This window comes from Columba livia, chromosome 6, assembly GCF_036013475.1.
Source record: "Columba livia isolate bColLiv1 breed racing homer chromosome 6, bColLiv1.pat.W.v2, whole genome shotgun sequence".
Taxonomy (NCBI): Eukaryota; Metazoa; Chordata; class Aves; order Columbiformes; family Columbidae; genus Columba; species Columba livia.
Window position 1 is genome coordinate 22096172 of NC_088607.1, and position 12121 is coordinate 22108292.

A 12121-nucleotide genomic window follows, 5' to 3' on the forward strand; every position below is an offset into this window, starting at 1 on the left:
CCAGTTTGAGAATTGGTTTCATTTACAGACAACTGCAATGACCTCCAAGGAACCACATAAAGCTAAGTCTAGACAACACATATGAGGAGCCAGGCAGACAATACTTCCAGCACACCTTTGACAAGCCCAGGGATGCAAGTTGAAGTTAGACAGTGTCATTCTCCTCAGCCTTTGCCAACCTAGGGGCATTGCTGCAATAGAAGAATTGCCAGGGAACTGATTAATCTACCTGAATATCAGGCACAAAAAGGTCCCAGCAAAACTCAGAGGTTTGGTCACTGTCATGTATCCAAGGCCACACAGCAAACCCGAGACTGGCAGGGAATTCAGGCTGGGCTGCTGGCTTGCTAGCCTTGTCAGACTGTGCTGCCTCTAAAGTCACCTACACACTGCAATGAAGAACACAGTGACTGTTCCTGTAGTCAGTACTAAAAACACACTGAGAAAAACCAACCGCTGGTTTAAGCAACAGCCTGACATCCAAAGTGTCTACAGAAATAGCAGACAGTTAGATTCCAGAAGCCAGTTCTCATCTTCACTTTGCTCTGACTCCTCCAGCCTCAGGTGACCAAATTCACATATTGCTGAGTATTCCACATCCATTCTCATCACTTTCATTTTAGCAACTGCCTCAGAATCCACATTCAGGAATTGCTTGCAATCCCTCCTTCCCATAAAAATAGTCAGGAGAAAGATCCAGTCACTAGGGTAAGGAGGCAAGGACCTGCCCACTTCCCTTAATGAGAACACAAACCCATGTAATGACTACCTTGATATCTCCTCTCCTTTCAAGCAGCAACTGGAAATACCTATCCAAATGAAAGAAGCAATTTGAAAATCAGCATGTACTGCCCCAACAGACCTACCCACTCAGTGCACATTAGCATATCACAGTGCCATGTAAAGTGGCAGTTCAAGCCCCCAGCAGCTGTAGGAGGGGGGCTAGCTTTGACTAATTGTGACTAAAAAATATACCAGTGCCCTTACCTTGATGGAGGCTTTTCAGTTAATGGTGCCATTTCCTTAGTCCCTTGATTTCACTCCATAAGAGGCACGAAAGAGTTAAGGACACCTTTCACTGTGTTGCCCAGTCACTTGGCTGTCGAGGTGTAACAAATTAGGAGGCATCTCTCTCTCTGGCACCCTTAAATACTTTGCCCCTCCTACTGCTGTGCTTTAATTAGCCAGTTGGTTCTTAGTCACCTCATCCTGTCACTAGGCTTGCTCACCATCAGCCACCCCCACCCAGCCTGCCTGTCACTCCCCTGCCACTGTCATCAGGAAAGACACTGACTCTTCCTGCAGCTCTGGAGCTGAGGAAAGACAGAAACCTTGAGGGTGACACTCCGTGGTAGCACGGGTATGGGATGCACTTCAGAAGGGAAGTGACAGGCAGACCTTGAAGAAATATTGAAGTACAAGGAAAGTACTTTAAAAACCACTTTGGGTTACTTTTATTATTTTTTAAAAACTTTTTAAAGCAAGGCAGCATTTGCTTGTCAAGGAAGGAGTATTTTCATTAGCACTGGACATGGCAGATCCTATTTCAATGGGCAGGAGTTGAAGTAGCAGCTAAAGTTTCTGCACTTGGCAACTGAGATTTGTATCACAAATATCTGACATGACACAAAGGGAAACTAACTGCTTGAATGGCTACTGCATATTAAATGCCCACTCCACTGGGCATCATAATAGGCATCAAAGACACTTTTAGGCCACAAGCTGTAGCAGAGTGTTGGAGTGTCCCCATCACAGTGCAGCCTGGCTCCCCTTTGGACAGCCTAAGACTCGCACTGGGGTGGAGGTGGTGCCAGCTTTTGGGAGATCAAGGGTATACCCATGCACCCCTAGGCCTGGGCAGCCTGTTGGTACAGAAGGTGAGTAGCAGCACAGGATCACACTTCCTTCCATGGTGAATGTCGACAGAACAAATGACTGGGACCAAGTCTTCCTGAAATCAGACCTTGGACGTTGGTTCATGCAAAACCAAATAGTAGCTTAACAGTGGTAATAATTTGAAGGAGACCCTAAAGTCTCTTGGTACTGTCCTTTGTCACCAGACCACAGCAACCAGTGCACCACACACTGCTGGCTTTCATGACTGACACTTCAGAGTGTCTCTGTCTGCAGCCCATCTCTGGATTTTGATTCCTGAAATATACATGTACAGGCACTTAACTGCTGCTAAACTCACATATTGAAAAAATGTACTGAAAATTATTGCAAGGCAATCATCTCAGCATTTAAACAAGATGTAGAAAGCAACACAGATGGCAAGAGTTGCTGATTGCAGAAGGGCATAGAGCAAAGGTTACTGTGTGGGTCAGTGCTTACTCTAATTTCTGATTCTTTCAGTAAAATGTCAGTGAAGGACACAGAACAAAGGTTTCCAAATACCTACACACATAAACCCACACTGATACACTGTGACATGCTGACTGAGGTTCTGTCGGCAACACAACCTGTCCTTTTTCCTCCCCAATACACCTTTCAGCATCCCAATACTTATCTCCCAAATGAAGCATTTAATTGTTAGCCAATATGGACACAATTGTGCCCTGGTATATTGGCTAAAGTGGTTGGAAAATGCTGCTCTATCTTACTTCATTTAAGATCAATCCCATACGTCAGTGTGAACATGCCACCGGTAGTTCTAATAAGAGTAAACAAAGGGCCCCTGAGCCCACATTTGCTACCAAGTCCTAAAAGACTGATGCTGGGAACTTGTAACAAGGAGTTTTGGTTTCATTTACCCCAGCAGTTAGAAGAGGCTTTTTGCAGATTTAGGTCTAGATCTCGGTTTATACTGCAGTCTCTTTTAAAAGTCAGGTGTATTTGGTCTGGGTGGAAAAAGAAGAGGGTTATTTCAGACATATGAACAGTCCGAATAAAGGATAATAGAAAACAGTATGTTTTGAATGGTCAGACCCTACTGTCCTCTCTAAAAAAAAAAAAATAAAATAAATCCCCACATGTTGTTCTCAAAAACAAACCAGGAAAGCTGACCAAAAAGCCCACAACATTGTCCAAAGTAAGCTGTGCAGTCACCACCAGCTCCTGTTACTTGAAACATACTTGTTTTAAAATATTGAGATAATAGAAACCATACTGTAAAAATAACAGCTAGTGAACAAGAGAATGGAACCTAGGGACGGGCAAAATAGGGAAAGATCCAGGAGCTGGATCAAGCTGGACAAGCTTACCCTCATTATGTCTGTTTTGCTACCAAAGTAGTAGACAATTCCATTCACTGGAGGGAGTGGGTTGTTCATGTTGTAAGTTACCCTGGGAAGCTTTCTGGACAATCCATAGTGGTTTTGTGTTTTGATAAATGTCACATAGTCATACTAGTTATTTTATGCCACTCTATTATGCTATGGGGCTAGGGGTTACAACCACCAGAAGAGGTCAAAGAGGTGTTGTGACATGCAGTTTAGAAAATGAGGTACTTCTGAAAGATCCAGGAGATGTTAAGCAAAAGTGATTGAGCTTACTTTGTTCTGCAGATGAAGAAGGAAGGCAAGCAAACTTATATCATGCTCGTGCTTTTAGTTCAGTACCCTCTGAGTTCTGTGGTTTGAATTGCAAAAGAAAACTCAGCCAAAATAACACGCTGCTGCTAGAGTTCCACCCAGTACTGTGAATGAGAACAAACTCATTCACCCAGCATCCTCACCCTGCTGGGCTGGAGCTTCTGCTTTGTTACAAAACAGCCACCCAGATTCTAGTTAGGATACTTTTACAGCACCCTCCCTGCTATCAGAGATGAGCCCTAGCTTGCCCCAAAGCTCCCAACACCCAGATCCCCTCGGATGCCTCAGACCTGAGCCTGACCTCTGCAGCTCAGTCCTCCCCAGCTATGGGGACCAGTGTTACCACCAAACAAAACCTGGCTTCCAGCAGCCCCTACAACCTGCCAGGCAGCTTAGTGCAACAGGACAGGAACTCAGTAAGCAATTACAGCTCAATCTGCATGGCATGAAGGGGTTCAGACTGTCACCAGAGACCGAGCAAAACTCCTTGTAAAGATGCATACAGACCTTTCAAGAGATCTAGACAGGAACTTAACCTGCCAGTAGGAGCGAGTCTACAGGGCAGAAGTAGTAAGAGGCCATTGTAACAATAATGTGTGTATTAATCCAGCAAAAGCACATAACCTGCTAATCTCACACAGAGAACAGCACAGGCTGCAAGACAAACTGCTAGAAAATTTTCTTAAATGGCTGAAAAAAGCAAATGCATAATTTGTTTTCCTTGCTGAAGACTGAAGAACTGTCCTGGTGTCTCTTCTGGCTGTTGGAGATAAGGGATATGCTGTAGGCTGGTGATCCCTCATTTAAAACAGAAAACAAATACTGCCTGGTAGGACTACAGTTCAGCAGGATCTGGGATCTCCAGCGTCTTAAGGGAGACTTCTGTGAGAGGCATGGCTCCCGCTGTTGGCTTCCTGACTGGGGAACTCAGCAGGAGCTGGGAAGTGCTGCCTCACACCAACACAAGCTGGGAGTGATCAGCTGTTCAGCAGCCACCTGAGCAGCAGCTTCTTCCAGTTCCCACTGATCTGCTGGCCTATTTAAACCCAAGCGTAAAAGAAAGCATAACCTTGCCCATCTACCTTGAACAGTTGCTGACCCTGGTCCAAGCAATTTTATACAATGCAGGACCTGCTAAATACAACACTGCAGGGGAAAAACTTAGGGCTCAGTTATGCTTACCCAAGTCCTAAGGAAATTAATGGCAGTTACAGCATGTGGTCAACAAAACACACATCCTCACCTGCACATAAGCATCTCCAGCCCTTTGCACCCTGTACTGCCACTTCACATTCCGGCAAAACGGAAGCAAAACTTCCATGCTGTGATTTATAGTATGCATGCCAAACTGGGAGTGGGGCATAAGGATTATGCTCACTGATTATTGGATTGTGTCTGCCAGGAGAATGCAGGCTCTGTTCCTATACTACACAAGATCATCAATGACACTTCATATAACAAGTTTAGTTTAGGTCAGAGTCATTCTTGCTGATCCAACCAGCACCTCATTCAATGAAAGGCACCACTGGCTGTAAAAGTAACAGAATACAGCCCAATCAGTACTAAAAGCTTCTGTAATGGCACTAGCTGTTTACCAGTACTCTTAAATTTCATGCTGTAGAGCTTAAATTAACCTTAAGGTAGGCTCAGGACCACATCATCTCTATGACATGCAAGAAAGCTGATTTTTGTAAAACTCTCTCATTTTTCTTCAGGCTTAAAATACTCAGATATTTAGCATAATCTCTGGGCCAGCAACTGAGTTTACTGCTTTTTCCAATGACAGTGAATTGGTAGGTTGTCAAGAGTAAAAAAAGGAGATGTAGGAGTGCAGTAAAGGGAACTAGCAGAAGCAACAAATAAAATTCAGACTGTGCGTGCTCTCTCCATCTCAATATTTTCCTGCAATGCTTTTCCCTGCACCCTAATTGCTAAAGACAAGTGAATATCAAATTTGGCTACTCACAGCTGATCCTCTGTTCTCCAGAAACAGAACTACAGAGACATAAAAAGCAACGAGTCTTCCAGCAGACAAGCCTGGGCATTCATGGAAATTAAGTTCCAGCAGTTCTGCCCAATATACATGCTGTGTATGTCATTAGTAAATAGAGATACAGCCCAAAATACCAGGATGAGGAGAAATGTGTATTTCCTCTAACTTGGCCAGCTGGCTGGAATTATTAGCCAGTTACATTTGTAACTATGAAAGCTAATAAGAGAGTAATCATATCTCACATTTCACAGCTGAAAGTTATTGCCTTTGAGAGTTAATGAGGGTTTAAATTCCCTGTTCTCGTTGATTCCTCTCCCTCAAACTGTGGCTGCCACAGAGTTTTGAAGGCCTCACTGACTTTAAATCTGTCCTCTAAGGGCACCACTTGGGTATAGGTGCATTGAGAGGAAATGTCCTTGTACCTCTTCAAGGAAACAAATACAAAAGCTGATCTTCCCCCATCCCTTCCCACCGCACCAACATTTCTTGTCAGAACAAAGAAACAGCAACTGGATGAATAAGTAATGATAATGACTGCTGCTCATTGCACAGCTGGGCTCTGATTAGATTCTTCTTGGCTTTTTAACCAGATTAAAAAAAAAAACAAACCAATTTGGCCATTTAGGACTGGCCTATTAGCATCAGTACAGGGCTCAATCAAGATGCTCCTGGGTCATTATCTCTATCCAGAAAGTCCAGACCCTTCACTGTGGTGACTTGGAATGAAGTAAACAAAGACATTGCCCATCAGGCCATGAGCTGCTCCCACGACCCTTTGAGTCAAAAGTTCCTTAGCCTGAAAAACACAGCTTAACAGGCCTTGGGGAACCGTCCACCTCTGGAGGCTCGGGGGCGTTGAAGTTTTCACATCCTATAGTAACTGCCCTGTACTGAACAGGCAGGAGCTATGAATCTATGAGCAGATTGGGAAGACATTAAGGAAAACATTTGAAACACACTGTCCCTTCCAGCATCTCTGCCTCATCGAGTCTCCATCTGTTCCCGAAAGTTCAACGGAAAAAATGAAAACTCCGTCTTCCTGCTCTCTGTAAGCTCACTCTTACTGTTACTGCTCTGGTTTCTGGCACAACGTTGCACCATTTAAACTGCTTTTACAGTCTAAGATGGGCAGAGCCAGTGTGGAGCTGGTGTGACCAGCTGGCTGGAACAAAAATGACATTCTGGGCAACGCCTTCCTCTAGGAGACACCCTGCTCTGTCCCCAGGGACAGCAGAAAAAGGAGGGCACGTTGCACGTTACAGCAGCCTGCCTGAATAACCTTCAGCATTCACTTGAAGCAATGAACTTGGGAACTGAATAAGGCAGCAGCTATCGACCAGCGGGCCCTGGGAAATCTGGCCATCAGTGAGAACAGTAACTCTTAAGCAACGTTACAATCGCTCTCTGCATGGCAGTTTTTCTCCTCTGTGGGAGAAACAATTAGAGAGCCTCAGTAGCATTATCCACACCTTGCCTCCTCCACCTATGACAGCAAAAGATTTACTCAAGATTTCCCCACTGTGTTTTCATAAACCTACTTTGTTTCCTGGTCCTAGATGATCTTTTTCCCCTCTCTGTGTCTTTGGTCCAGCTTGTCAGGCCCAGAACTGCTTTGTCTCCACTAAGTGCCAGATGCCTGGACTAACGGTCTGAAGTGAATAGCTGATCTGCAGCATGCATTGCAGGTCACATTAAAACTATCACAATGCCTTAATCGAAGCTTAAAAAGCAACAAATGCAAAATAGCATGGTGTACAAGCGCTTCCCTCCATTCCCATGAGCCTCCAACTAATGGAAAAGAGCCATCAGATTATAGAAAAAAAAAATATTTTCTCTCACATAAAAAGGTAATTTAAAGAGAGCTCCACCTGACCTGGAATGGGGGCTAAAGAGTAAGCCATTCTTCTCCAAACTCTTAGATGGGCTATCCAGGCCCTGGTACTCAATGCTATGCACCTCTTGAAGCACAGATGTGCCATGCTTTGATGTCACCTGACAGCCAATAGGATTGAGCAGGGGATAAGGGAAGTAGGAAGGGAGATGTCATCACTTGCTTGACAACATAGGGCAGCCACAGCACAAGCACGAAGCACTGCAACTCGCAAGCATGTCTCTGAGTATCAAGGCTTCTTGGAGATGCTCTTTTTCCAGATCAGTGCCTGACTGTAGGAGAGCCGAATACTGCATTCCCTTCCCTCTAAAGCAGCCAAATGAGGGAAGTAAACTTCCCTCCCTTTTGCAGCCAAAGCATAGGACCATATTCAGGTCTGGTGTAAAACAGCCCATCTCTAAAAGAGACCAAGTAATTGTGACAATTCAACAGAAGGGTCCATGTGATTTTGCTTATAAGGCAGCAGGAGAAGAATGATATAAAACTTGGCTTGATATATCCCAAAAGCTTCTCCAGCTTCCTCTCCAACTGCCTGGACTTTCATCACTCAGAGGTTTAGCTCATGAAAGACACAGCACAGTCAGGCTGGCAAGAGCCTCTGCATGTTCAGTGTGCAAGAGACTGCTGCAGCCTTACTGGAAGGGCTCTGTATCACCTAAGGAGAGAGATACAAGCAACCCTCAAGAATCACAATGTCAGTATGGATGTTCCTCCGGCATGGAGACAAACATCAGTTATGGTGTTATATGGGAAAGGAAGTGGATGACCATACTGAGCTGAAATATGAGACCATCAGAGCACCTGTACAAAGGGAGAGACAGGAGACATGGCTCCCCTGATGCCTTCGGTCTTTCTAGAAACAAAGAAAGAAGTAACCCAAAGGAGTTGTATTTACCATGTCTTGGATAAGATTCAGTCTTTGGTAACTGCCACTTTGACCTTTACCTTCTCAATCACAAACAGGCTCTGTATCAGAGTCATCCTCAGGGGGAAAAATGGTCTCAAGAGCTTTACATGTGAGCCTCAGCCTCCATCCTCAGACTTCAGCTTCAATGCAGAGTCCTCAGAGGCCGACGCGCTTTTGCCTCAGGCAAGTAAGAACATCAAACCTTATCTCAGAACTGTCAAGTCTCTTTCAACCCAGGACTTAATCTTAGACCAAATGGTACCACATCATCTCCTTTAAAGAAAACAAATCAGCTTCACCAGTATTTGTAGCTGTCCTGTCTGCAGCCAACCTAAATGTAGCTCAGTAGCCCCTTGGCAATCTGACTTTATCTTATGTCACCAACTCCGTAACTCACCCAAACCTTGATCTCAGTCCAACAGCTCCTGCCTGCTCTAAACCTACTACACCAAGTCAAATCACACATCCCGACACCCACTCAAACCTACCCCAATGGCCTCTTACAGATGAGTGAGTGAATCCAGTTCACTATTGCCATGCAGGCAAGCACCAATGCTAAACTTGGATTAGTAGCCTATTCAGGGCCAACAGCTAAACTTTGGTTCTTATCCTAAAACCTAATCCTCACTCCAGTTCCAAAATCGCACTACCTCCCTATGTTTCTGACCTACATCGAGGCACAAAATATTTACTGGCACCAGTATCAAAATAAACAGAAAAGGATGTCACAACTGTAGATAATAAACAAAGAACACATCTGATGATGGCAAAGGTGAATTTAATCCTTGCTGTGACTACTATGATTTATCTAACACATCCATGATTCACAACAAAAATAGCACTTGGAGCTTGATCCTCTTTCAAGAACCGGAGCTTTTGACCGGCTCACCTACCAAAAAAAACATATAATACAGTGGTGTTTTCACCAACATGTCGCTTTCTGCTGCACAACCCAAGTAGGCTGCTACTAGAAAGAAAAACTCCTTCACTGCAAGTGATAGAGATAAATGCAATTTTGGTGTCCCAAGTCAGGATGAGGTCTCCCAGTGATGTGCTCCTTCCCCTTCCTTTCAGGGTACTCACACCAGTCAGCTGGATGAACTCTTCAGGCCCAGCTGAGGACAGGATTCTCTGACAGCAACTTCCACTAGTCTTCTCTTCACATGCAACAACTATGTAACAACACATACCTACAAAAGTCAAAGAAGAAGAAAATGCTATTAGTGCCATTAGTCGTGCTTTTCAACAGTTACTGAGAGTGCTGCACCAAAGCAATCAGCCATTCACAGAAACAGGGTTATCTTTAGATGAAGCAAGTCCCTCTGCTTTACCATGCAGGAAGCACAGTTAGTATAAACAGGAGTCTGACCAGATCCACATCCCAGCATCCCGTGTGTGAGAACCCATAATTACAGTTGTCTCCAGGGAAGGTTGAAACCACATCCGTTTTCCTGTCTTTCTGCTAGATATTCCCCTCCAAGCAGTAAGGACAGCTGAATAGCAGAAATACTCACGCCTCCCTACAACCTACAGTCTCTTGACTAATGTAAATCACTGCTGATTTCAGCTTAATTTAGTATACTGGTTTGCAAAATGCAGAAACAGAGAAGTGAATACGTATCTTACACAGCTATCCCTGATGCATAAACAGGTTTGGCTGATAGAGAGCATGGGCTGGGAACAAAGGGTAAGGACAGCCACGACATGTATTAATAACTCTCCACATGTATTAATAACTCCTCACTGCAAGGAATAAAAGCCCTCAGAAGAACAGGCAGGTAGCAGACACATATGAAGAAACATACATCAGGTTGTCTTTGGATCAATTCCTTGGTTATGGTACACAGCCATGCTGACAGCCACAGAGGCAGAATTCACAGAGGACATTTTTTTATTATTTTTTTTTTATTATTTTTTTAAATGCATTGACAATTACTAAATGTGACTATTTAACTCAAATCCAATATTAAGCCTAAATTATCAGATTGACATTGACCTGATTGATGGCTGTGCAGCTTTATTGTTTCACTCAATAACATTAAGAGCAGCCTGGCTTTAGCAAGATGTCTTTGCAGTTTGATTTATAAGGTAAGTATTGACACCACTCAACTTTAATCATGTCATTTATCAGGCTGAACTAGATAGCCAGTCACCCTACGCTTCTTCTGTACTGAGTAAAGAGAGAGGTTCTTCCAGAGGGCAATGCAGCCTCTCTCTACACTTCCTTCTTCATACTTCTCCGTATTCAACAACTTAAAAAAATCTTGAAGGGACCAACTAGCAAAGTTACATGCCTATGCTGGATGAATGAACAAATTCTCTTGTGAATTTATTCACGCTCTGAGGGGAGTGGAGTCACATTTATTTCATCAAGCAATGTATGACCAGAACCTCCAAGGGTCTGGTAAAACCGGCCTGTCAGCCAATAAGCCTCACCAGTTAGATGTCCTCATGACAGTGCAGGTAGGGCACAAATATGACATGAAGAAAACAGAAAGTCATGCTCAGAGGTAAAAACTCTTGTAGAGTATCAGAGACCTTGCCTGGGAACCATCACAGAACATGCTCACAGAGCTCCAATAATATGACGTTTTTACAAGCCTCCAGACTTCTTTCAAGACCAACTAACATCTCAAAACAATGAGCCCAGAAGAACCAGACTAGTTTTTCAATGAAACACAGGAAAACACAAGTTGAAACTAATTAGAGCTTTCTATCTAGGACAGTCCAATAGTTTCTCCATCTCCAACAAGCAGACAGGGATCACTGAAAGGACACATTTGAAAGGCTTATTGCTAGTACAGGGAAGAAAATTTCCTATTAAGTTGTCCATAATATGCATCACGAGAGAGTTAATATTCCAGCAGCAAGGTCAAGCCCTGGTTTTGCTGCAACACAAGAAGCTGCCCTGCTGGCATTAACTACAGCATGTTTGCTTTCCCAACCTGCCTGTCCTTGTGAGTTGGCAAAAGGCTGAAGCTGGCCAGAGTCCCAGCTACCAAAAGCCGCCCAACGCAGAGAACTCGTTACTCATCACAAGGACTAAGAGCTAGGTTGAGAGGGGGAGGAGAGAGCAAATGGCACAAAAAACAGCTCACAGAAACTCCTCTGGTACTGAGAGTTGCTGTGGCAAAGGCTCTAACCTGGCACATGGCCTTGGAGAGCAGCACAATGCAGGAATATAGATGCAGGGTATGGCTGGTCTGTGCCTCAATCTGGAAGACACAGCTAAACATTCAAACTTTCCCTGTGAAAACACGCTCTGTATCATCTCCTGGAGGACCATAAGCAGCTATTTTGGTGAAAAATCAATGCAGTATTCACAGAAGGATCAGTTTGGACAAACTTGATGTCTGCTGCTGTTAGTGACAAAACTTCCCTTCCTATCAATGGCAGCAAAATTAGGGCAGCTGACAGTGTCAGAGATGAAGAACATGGCCAAAAACTTTTCAACATTTTTTAATTTTAATTTTGTTAGTTTTCAGCTGTATTCTGGCTTTATGTGCTGTTAAGAGTTTGATTTCTACTGTAACAGAAAAGGCTGCTGAAAGATTTTCCACTGAATAATGCAAAAGGTACTTGGATTCTTCCTACACAAGCAGCCAACACACCAGGCCCCTGACAGTGACTGAACTGCTCAGTAAGCTGCAAAAAGCAGCAAAGCAGCATAAAACCCACTCAGGAACTTTCCCACCTGGAAACTTAGAGTGAATGCAGCAATGTAACAGCTGAGTGCTGAAATCAAGCAAACTGAGGAGATTAACAAAAAACCACCACAAAACCAAAATAACTCTCCA

At 43.9% G+C, this 12121-nt stretch overlaps 1 protein-coding gene across 50 annotated transcripts in view; it reads right to left on the bottom strand.

The window, feature by feature from the left end:
- SORBS1 (sorbin and SH3 domain containing 1) overlaps positions 1-12121 on the bottom strand; it is a 247795-nt gene that overhangs the window by 79746 nt on the left and 155928 nt on the right. For 38 of the 50 annotated variants that reach the window (XM_065068417.1, XM_065068418.1, XM_065068419.1 and 35 more), the window contains one exon: positions 9408-9514. The exons of 5 other annotated variants lie outside the window; for them this stretch is intronic. Coding sequence is in view for 2 of the 45 variants with exons in the window: in XM_065068425.1 (XP_064924497.1) it covers positions 988-1019 (32 nt within the window). In the remaining 43 variants the exon portion in view is untranslated. Of the gene's footprint in view, positions 1-987; positions 1146-9407; positions 9515-12121 lie in introns of those variants that run through there. 7 more of the 50 variants (XM_065068459.1, XM_065068455.1, XM_065068426.1 and 4 more) reach the window with 2 other exon arrangements.